The sequence below is a fragment of the Gavialis gangeticus genome, unplaced genomic scaffold, assembly GCF_001723915.1.
Source record: "Gavialis gangeticus isolate Ggan-Ray unplaced genomic scaffold, GavGan_comp1, whole genome shotgun sequence".
NCBI classification, from domain to species: domain Eukaryota; kingdom Metazoa; phylum Chordata; order Crocodylia; family Gavialidae; genus Gavialis; species Gavialis gangeticus.
The window spans coordinates 43,903,855-43,914,182 of record NW_017729004.1 but is presented as its reverse complement, the minus strand read 5'-3'; the positions used below and the strand labels follow the sequence as shown (position 1 = coordinate 43,914,182).

The following is a 10,328-nucleotide window of genomic DNA, read 5'->3' as shown; positions in this document are numbered from 1 at the left end:
TCCCCCCCCCCGCACCCTCCTGCCCCTCACACCAATGATACCTACCTTTTCTTCTCCCAGTGGCACCACGAGCAACTTGTGGGATGGAGTATTTGTGGGGTGTGGTGAGGGTCTCTGGGGAGATAAAAATTGCCCAGTTCTAGAGGGGAGGGGAGGAAAAGCGCAGCCCCAGCACTGCACAGATAACTATGCAGAAGTTTGATGCACCTGTCTAACCTAAATAGATTAAGTTTGAGTGTACATTGATCCAAGTCTATCTTAGACCAGGATCCACCGATTTTAAACTGGTCATTTGTGGAACTTCTGTACACTTATAAGTTTATATTGATTTCCATTCACTGAGACTGGGTATAAGTGCAAGGTCTGCACTGGGGGGCAAACTAAGTTAGATCAGGTGGCCATTTTTTACCCAGTCTAACCTCCCCCTATTCCCACAAATGTCTGCACTTAGCCTTACAGATTAACCGGTTCAGAGAAGTGTAAGCTTTCATATGTAACAACCTACTTTGTCAGATGCTATGCAGATGGCAAAGTAAGTTGTTGCCTGCAAAAGCTCATGCCTCTGAATTAGTTGGTCTCAAAGGTGCTTACCCTGCCCTACCCTATGTTGGATCACCATCCATGTAACCCTTTCAGTTCAACCTTATTTGAGTAAAAATCCCCCAAAATATCATACAGTATGCATTATGAGTGATCTATCTGAAACTGAGCATGTGTTTACATGACAATATAGTGCCATGCCCAAATGTTCAAGATAACACCACATGTACACACATAACTATACTAGTCTTGATACCTGAGCTGCTCTGGGTGTACAAATTCCATGTACAAGCAATTCTAGATCATTTACACCGTTTTTTAGGCCTGATTTATTAACCTTGGCTGGAAAGAAAAAACATGTGATGTATTGTTTAGAAATAGCTATTTTTAATCCAAAATGTAGACAATTTTGATAGAATACTGAATGTAAAAGAACTGGAAAATATGTGAGATAAATATTTCTTAGCTATAATACCATTATTATTTTTACTGTGGTAGTCAGTGCAGCAGAAGCTGGCTGAATTCACCTATATTTAATATAATTCAGCTGTGATCCCATGATTCATTTTCCTGTAGGCAATTTATTCCTCCATATGACTTCTGAAACCTCACTCACATGATGATTATTTCCATGATAATTAAGCTTCTAAAATGTGTTCATTAGAAAATAAGTTTCTAGAACTTACAACTAAGTTGAAAAAGACCTGCTCTAGCCTGAATATCTTAATTTAATAACAAATTTTCTTAAGTAATTTTCAAATATAATCAATTCAGGAAAAGAAGTGATCACTAAAATGATCACTAAAATCACTTTTCACAGCAAGATATATGTCACTGAGCACACTGCAGAAGTTAGGAGTTAAGAATCTTCCTGCAACATTGTAGCATTTCTCATTACCTTAGCAGTCACTGTATTTTCAGTGTGTATGAGAGAGGAGAGATAGAAAGAGAAAGAGTATTTAAAGCCTTTAAAATACCTTTACTATGGCTGGAAAGTGTCTAAACAAAGCTTATGGAAAGTTTTAAGATGCTTATGTAAACCAAGCATTTATATACTAATGATAGTCTTGTGGTCAAGTGTACTGTTAAAATGGGGTGTATCCCAAAAGAAAACTCTGGCTACTTATTAGGACCTAATCAAGGAATCAAGGGTGATGTAGTCACCTACCCTGGAGATCTTCAAAAGGAGACTGGGGACACACTTTGCTGGGGTTATTGGACCCCAGCAGTCTTTCCTGCCCAGAAGAGGGGGGCTGGACCTGATGATCTCGCGAGATCCCGTCCGGTCCTAAAATTCCGTGGATCTGTGAATCTGTGACTAACTGCAGTCAGCTGGAATCCCTCCATTGACTTCACTGAGCTTTAGCCTCTACCATGGGTATTTAAGATCTCCATAAATACCACAGATACTTACAGTATTTACTCAAATCCAAGATAAGGTTTTTTTCCCCAATTTAACAATCTAGGAGGGAAGGCACCTCCTGCAGCTCTAACTCCAGCCCAGACCTGGGCTCAGGCTCAGAGCCACAGGTACTACCCTCCCTCTGCGCCCCTTGCCTGTTCCCCTGCCACCACCACTTACCCTCCAGCACCAGTCCAGGGCACAAAGCACATGCTGGCTCAGGCCCTGGCCCCGGCCTGGTCACATAGCTGCAGTGGTAGTGGCAGTGGCAGCAGCTCTGGCCCTAACTTTGGGGTTCGGACTGCCACTGTCACAACTGCTGCTGCATGGCTGGACAGGGACCAGAGTGCCCATGTGCTCTATTCCTGGGTTGGAGCAGAGTCAGTGGGTAAGTGGTGGGGGCAGAGGCTGTGATGGGGAGGGGTGCAGAAGCTGTGGGGGAGGGAGAGGCAGAAGCACCAGGGAGGGTAAGGATGGGTGACAAGCACTAGAAGGTGGCCAGGCAAAAGGGGGGAAGTTGTGAGGGGGGGACAGATGCCATTGCGTGCAGGCCATGGCAGGGTCAGGGGCCAAGAGATGCAGGGACTCACCCAGTGCAGGCATGAGGAGGCAGACAGGAGGGGGGACAGGTGCCAGGGCACAGGGCAGGCACCACGGGGACAAGTGTTGAGTGAGGACAGGAGGCAGAGGGCAAGGGGCAGGGAACAGACAACTTGACTACCCCACTGCCTGCCCCCCACCAGCTGCTTGTTCCACTGTAGCAGTGGGTGAGACAAATTGAAGATGACTGTCCAATAATTAGATTCTGTACATGGAAAATTATAACAAATTTATACATTGTCCATATATTGAGTCTAACTATTTGGGGGGTTCTCTTCAATTCCAAGTTCTCTTGGATTTAAGTAAATACAATAGGTGTTTTGGAAAAATATATAGCCATGAGAGATTATGCAGAAATTGTTTTCAATGTATTTTTAATATTTAGGAAATTACATGCTTAAGTGTACTTCTCAAAAAGACCAGAGGTGAGATCATGGTCCCATTAAAATCAATGGCAATATTCCCATTGACTTCTATGAGCCCAGAATTTCACTTCATAACTCACTCCAGTGGTTTCCAGTATGCACCTGCCACTAAAAGTGAGCTATTGTTAAAAAATGAATCTATAAATATGTTCTGAAACCTTGTTTAAATAGAAACACAACACTCAGTCAACTTCCTCTACTACTTTTTTCAACATTAATGGGAATATTTTTAACCAAATTCTACTTAAAACATTAGGTAAGGATCTTTGTGGGTGCTATTAGACCAGTTTTGTGTTGGGAGGGATACAGACAATCTTTCAAGCACCAAGTATCTTTCCTCAGATCTCCCTCCCTGAGACCTGAGAAAGAACACTTGGTACCCATAAACTTGTCTATATCCCCCCCAGCTATATAGCTGGTCCAATAAATGATATCATTTACAAAAGTCCTTGCCTCTTGCATTTTTCCTGGACCACCAGAGCTATAGAATCATCCCAACACTATTTAAAACATTGAAGATGGTAAAGAAGTAAGTGTGGGAATGTAATATCAGAAAGAAGTAATTTGAAATCAAGCTGAAGTATGCATTTCCTACTGTTTTATCCTACTCTTTCTACCTGTCAGTGGATGTGTCTACATGAGATACCCACTGCGCAGTCATTTAGTACTTGCATAACCAAGGACTAAATGAAAGTGCAGTAACTGGCACTACTATACAGTAGTATCCCAGCACAGTAGCCTAAATGACACTGTGCAGTACCTCATTACTACTGTGTAGCAGCATCGCATCATGGTTCATGCTCGGCCACACTACTGCACAGTAGTAACGAGCTACTGCACAGTAAGCATCTCAGGTAGACACACCCAGATGGTCTTTAGACTATGCACTTCTCAGAATGGGAAATGTCCCTTCTTGAATATTTGGAAATACCTTCCCATGGTGAATGCTACTGTATCAGATGCAAACAGGTACCAGGATGCAAACAAATCAGATAAATAACTTGCAGTTCACTGTGACTTATAAACAAGTTACACAAGTTCCTTGAAATCCATTATATGGATGTGTCTAAAGTTTTAGTGAATTCCATTTATTTGAAAATCCCCTTTGCAAACAGTACAAGTGTTTTCAGCACACATGGAATTAATTTGGTTTACTCCAACTGGAAGTAATAATTCCAGTTCATGACAGAAATGTTTTTGCTGTTTTTTGTTTGTGCATACGATTAGAGTCAACTGCTTCAAGGTGCTAATTTTTATAATACAACAGTTTTAAAATGAAAGGAAAAAAATAACAGATGGTTAGCCTATCAACCTGAAAGTTTACTATGATAGCTTTACATACAAAAATGTAAAAAGACGATATGGGCAAAACTCAAAATATAAGCAATACCAGAAAGCATATGCAGACTCCTAGACTGAATATTGTCTTCCAGAGGATCAATGTCGAAGACGGACCCAGGATCTGTGCGCCAAACTTTGAGGTCTTCTCACAAAGAAAGAAGACAGACAGCAGTGATATAAATAAAAGCATGAGATCAAGGAGTTTAAAGAACGGTGATTGTGTTATTCCTTGTTATAGTTATTAACAGAAAGATCTAGACATCCATGGACTAAAGGCATTTGTTTCCTATTAAAAGTTACTTGTTCCATTCATTTTAAGTGTTATACATCATTCCAGAATGGATTAGATATAATGGATCTTACCTTAGAGTAGTGGGTGAACTTAGATTGCTTCTCAAAATCCCTGTCCTGACCTATTTTCTATAATTTTTAGAGGACAGTTTTTTACTTTACTTCTAATTTTGCCAAGCATGACAGTAACATTACATATGACTATATTAATGAAATATTTTTTAAAGTATCATATTAAATAGCCATTTATATTATAATACTTGGGAGGTTGCTTTTTTTTTTTTAAAACAAAACTCACACACTGTCCACAACAGTCACTTCCTTCTTCTGTGACTTAACTGTTATTTTTTTGCCTACCTAGAAGTTAAGTTCCTTGGGACACCATCCCCTATCTTAGCTAAAACTACTCTTGGAATTCATCTTATGAATATACTAAGAGGAATGAAAATGACTTCTTTCCTCATAACTTGTACACGGATCTAACTGCAAATTTTGAAATTCACAAGCCCGAACTGGCTAGTTTAGGAGAGAGATTTGCACATTAAAAGGTTACAATTTATAGCTAGATCCCAAGTACTAATAATTTGCTAAAGATTAATAAACAATTAAGAAATCTCTTAATATATTTTAATGAATATAACTAGTTAAAACTTTTATACCTATTTGTAATAAATATAAACTATAACCACAGGCCTAAAGTTCAATAATAACAATATTTATAACCAATCAACACCTCTTATGAACAGCTCACAACAATCTCTGACATACTGGTAAAATAATTTATAAACTTTTACAACCTATGTTAAAATAGACCTTATTATAAAGCGTGGCCAATTAAAAGATGAATCCATCAGATCATACACTTACCCTAGTGCAGGGCCAGGCAAAGTCCGGCCCATGGGCTGGATCTGGCCAGCAGTGAACTCCATTTCCCAGCAGGCCCTGCCCACGTGGCTGGGGCCAGTTTCCATGGAGACCTCAGCAACAGCCATGCTGTGACAGCATGGGGTCAGTGTTTCCATGGAGACCAACCCCAGCAGTGCTGGCAGGCCTCTTCCTGGTGGTGATGGCAAGGGGGGACTGTGCTGCAGGTAGGAGCATGGCGGGCTCAGCCGCCACTACCTGTGCAGGGTGGGCAATGGTAGAAGTGGCTGGAGCAGTACCACTGAGAAGGGTGGCTATGGGGGGCCACAGGGAATTTAGGAGTGGCTATAGGTCCCCCAACCTCCCAATACTGCCTTTGGTGGCAGGGCAAGGAGCGGCTCCAGAGCCCAGCTGGATCTTGTGGCAGTGACAGCATGATCCAGAGCCAGGCCAGAGCCACAATCTGCAACCCAAATGCTCCAGGCAGGGAAGTGCAGTTGGGAGACTGTGGCTCTGCCCTGGCTCTGGACCATGCTGTCACCACTGCAATATTCCAACCCAGCTCTGGAGCAGCCCCACGCCCTGCTATGTGCCCTGCCAGTGCTGCCGGGGTCAGTCTCTACAGAAACCCCAGGTTCGCACTATGACAGTGAGGCTGCTGCTGGGATCTCCATGGAAACACCCCAGCCACGCAGGCAGGGCTGCTAGGAAATGGAGTCTGGTTGCTGGCTGGATCTGCCATTTTGCCCACACCTGCTTGGTGTCTGCTTGCTAAGTGAGGCCAATATGTTAGAGGTGGGAAGTCTTTCCAACATGGTCCCACTATTGGGGGAAAGTGATATCAAGCTACCTTATACGCTGGTAGGCAAAGTAGAACTATGGGGAACCCTGGTACGTGGCACCTAAAGGTGACACAAGTAGCTATAACCAACAAACCAAATTCCACAGCCTCAGATCAAGATTCCATGTTATCTACTGTACTGTAGCCTTACTGTGGAATACAATACAGTTCCCCACTGAATTAATTAACTACATTTCAATATTTCAATAAGTATGTGTTGGCTCTAGCAGTGACAGATTAGTCATCTCTGAAAAGCACTGAAAGGCATGAAGGGGAGAAGGGATTGGTTAGTTCCCTGTATCTCATACTTTATAGTGTAGTTTTATTTTTTTTTAACTTAAAAATGTGGTTGTACAGGGCATTTGTATCCTATCATAAACTTTATATTACTTTTACTCAATCTCCATCAAAACATATAAAACAATAATCTTGGCAATTTATGTCACCAAACAGCTTGCATCAATTTCTTTGCTACTTCTATCTGAATGAAAATACCCTCTTTGGGTGTATGGCAAACCTGTACTTCTTTTACTTTACAGAGCCACAGACAGATGAGAATTCATTTATTTTGAAGTCTTTGTAATGTCCTTTTAGGATTAAGAAACATGTTCATTTTCCAGAGCACAGTCATTACATTTAAGCAACGTTATTAGGACTTTACTTATTATATGTTGGAAGCCCACTAGAAGGGTTCTAATGGAAAAGTATTTTTCCTAAGTGGCTGAACATGAATCAGCCAGGGAAAAGCTTAAAGAGAGTTATAGATGTTTTCTGAGTCTGTGATCTCTGCTAACTGCCAAGAACATTCTTTGAACAATGAGTCCATTGCTTCTGTTTAAACAAGTAGCATTTACTGAAATATCAGTGGAAGTAAATCTTTCAAGTTGTCATAGGCTATTTCTTCTAAATAACTGCAATGTTTTTATTCAAAGAATGGTATCTGTTTTGAGGTGTGCTAACGGATTTACATTTGACAAATGATATTCAACTTTGCTTCAATAGTGTTATATATAGGTGGGAAGCTGCAGTGGGAGATGAGCTCAGGCATGATTAACATGAGGGTATAACACTGAAAACATTTCCTATTATATCCATGGATACATTGGTGAATTACATGTATGCCAAGCTACAAAAAGACTGGAATATGTCAATCGCTAAGGGGTTTAGAACGTGTTAAGGTGTTGTGCACCCCTTGGCTCTTCAACAAGCATCTGCTGTGGAAATTAGAGGTTTGCTCTGGCTTTAAAGTCTTCCTGGCAGGCAAGCAATTCCCCTGATTATGTTGTGTTACCTTAGATGCCAGAATGTACAACTTTCCAAGGCTTGCATTAGCTTGAGAGTTTCAGATACCTTTCATTAGACAGAGCTTTCCTGGGTAATAAAAACCACTTGTAAGTATGTATTCTTGATATTTAAACTACAGTCAACCCTAATTTAAATTATCTTTATTATTAGGTAAAGCCATCTCTAGAAAGAACATGTTGGGGATTCTTATCACCTATAATCCTGTCAGGAATGATAAAGAGAGGACAACCACAAAGAGAACAATGAATAACGCCAAGTATTCACTTCCTTTTCCATTACATTTATGATAACTTTTAGAATTATTTTGTTTTGATTTTAAACAAATATTCCTCATAAAAACATAAGGGGGAGAATTTAACTTAAATATTTTGTTTTAAGACCTTACAGTGATGGTCCAGGCATCTGTTGTGTCTACTTCTTTCCTTCTAACCCCTCATGGCCTTAACCTAGACACTTTTTTTACAGAGGCTATTCTCAAACTGTTGCCTGTGACCTACATAATGTCTGATCAGCTTGTCATGATCCACAAATTGAAATATTTTGAGAACTGTGAAAAATATTGGGATGATGGGTACCACAAATATGTGGAGCTCCAAGACAGACAGTAGGCGTTCCACGAAAGGATGATTTCACTTGTGAGCTGCTCAGCAGTTTACATCTTAGCGAACCACCATTTCAGAGAGAAACAAGATTACTTGAAATGAAGAATACTGCAGCCCTAGACCTCTCCTAAATAGTGAAAAGTTGTTGCATACATATTCAAGTGAAAGAAAAACTGCAGAGATTAATAAAACCATCTCTCTCGAACTTTCAGACACTCCAGTTAACATTTCATGACTTCAGAATACAAATTATCTTATTAAAAACTGCCTTTTTCCTGACAGAGAACAAGTTTCACACCACACAATTCAGACTAAAAATGAAAGTGTTTGATCACTAAATAAATACATAAGAGAAGTGATTCCAGTTTTACACAACAAAATAAAGGAAGTTACACTTCACACAATTCTGCCTCCCTAAGCATTCAAAGGATGAACCTCAATTCTCTCAGAACTGATCTATACCAGGTTGGCAAAGTCAACTTTCTTTGTGATTATTTATCCTTCTTATTAACTACTTATTAACTACTTATTGACTAAAGTCACTTAAATATAATAATAATGTATGCCTTATGGGTAGATGTAGCAGATGTAACACTTCTTATATTACAGTGCAATTTTCCTTTTCTCATTGTTTGGGAAAGTCAATTAATATCTAGTAAAATTCTGTCATTTTATTATTTGATTGCTTAATGTCCTCATTAATTTGAAACTGATGAAGTGTCTATAGTCAGCTATTTTGCCAGACAATCACTCTCTGAAATACCAATTCTGACTGATGGTTTCAATCTTAAAAAAAAAAAATCTTCATACAAAATAATGAATTGAAATAATAGATGTTGCCTTGACAGGTTAGTAAAAGAGATTTAACTCCAATATCACAATCAGAGGCAAGAAAAATGAAAAACAGAGATATGTTTTCTTGATTATAAGGAGAATATTGAGCAATGCTTTTTATTTTCAGCAACAATCCTTGGATGGGAAAGCTGTTTTTCAACTTACCAACAATTATTCCAGGTCTCCTATCCATTTCGACTATATGTGGATGGACTCCTTTGTATGCAGCATCACTCATAACCTGAGTGTTTTTTCTCACCCTCTCTGTCACAGGATCATCCACCACTGGAGTGAAACCCCTGCCCTTTGTCTTCTCAAAATCTTCATGATATTTCACCTGGAAAATATAAGAAGTGACATTTTTTCCCCTAGCCATGACTGATCTTAACTGATCTAAAGGTTATGGGCATATAAACAATTAATGTGAGCTAACAAAAGGTAGGGAAATTTACTGCATCAGAGGCTACATGAAAGCTATTCATGTATACACCCAGTCCTGCAGTAAGTAAAAGGTAACCCACAGCAGCTTATTTTTTAATGAAAGAGAGCTAAATTACTATATTTAGCTTTTACCTACCATGGGTTCAGAGCATGCATATAGAGTTACCACAGAACACTTGACACATGGTAAAACTCTAGCTCCTTTTATCTTACAGTAAACTGCTCATATGTCTACATCCTAAATTATGCTAAAAACTGCTGCATAATAGGTATTTTTATTCCTTGGATTTTATGCCAGAAACAAGATGTAAAAGACTTGGCAAGCTGTCCAATCCATTTCCTTGACCATTTTTGCAATGTATCCTGTAAAAAAGGATGTTACACAAAAACCCAAAACAAAATTTAACATTGCTATTGAATTAGTAATTAACTCAAGCTGCTAAGAATCATTGTACAGGCATAAAAACACGTGGCTAAAAAGGTACTTCCAGAGGTCATCCAGATGAGTGGCGGCAAATCTTTTTGGTGGTGTGCCACAAATTAGCCACATACCCTCCTGGATTACCACTTCTACCCCTTCCCCTGCCTAACTGACTGCTCTGCTTTCTGGTCCCTTCCCTGTGTCCCTTCCCAATATGCTGTTCTTTTTCCTGTTCCCCGCCCTATCTGTGACTATGCTGCTTGTCCCCTCCCCCATCTGCTGTGTGCCACATACAGCTGCCCATACTGCTTGTGGCATATGCTACAGGTCAAGCATGCCTGATCCAGGATAAGTATATAAATACCAGCATCTCTAAAGATGCGCATGCCCCGGTAGCAATCTGACAGGATTTTTAAGAACT

At 40.0% G+C, this 10,328-nt stretch overlaps 1 protein-coding gene across 4 annotated transcripts in view; it reads right to left on the bottom strand.

The window, feature by feature from the left end:
• NEBL (nebulette) overlaps window positions 1–10,328 on the bottom strand; it is a 647,345-nt gene that overhangs the window by 83,169 nt on the left and 553,848 nt on the right. For 2 of the 4 annotated variants that reach the window (XM_019508319.1, XM_019508318.1), the window contains one exon: window positions 9,211–9,382. In XM_019508319.1, the coding sequence (XP_019363864.1) occupies window positions 9,211–9,382 (172 nt within the window). Of the gene's footprint in view, window positions 1–4,357; window positions 4,454–9,210; window positions 9,383–10,328 lie in introns of all 4 variants that reach the window. The other 2 variants (XM_019508316.1, XM_019508317.1) reach the window with 2 other exon arrangements.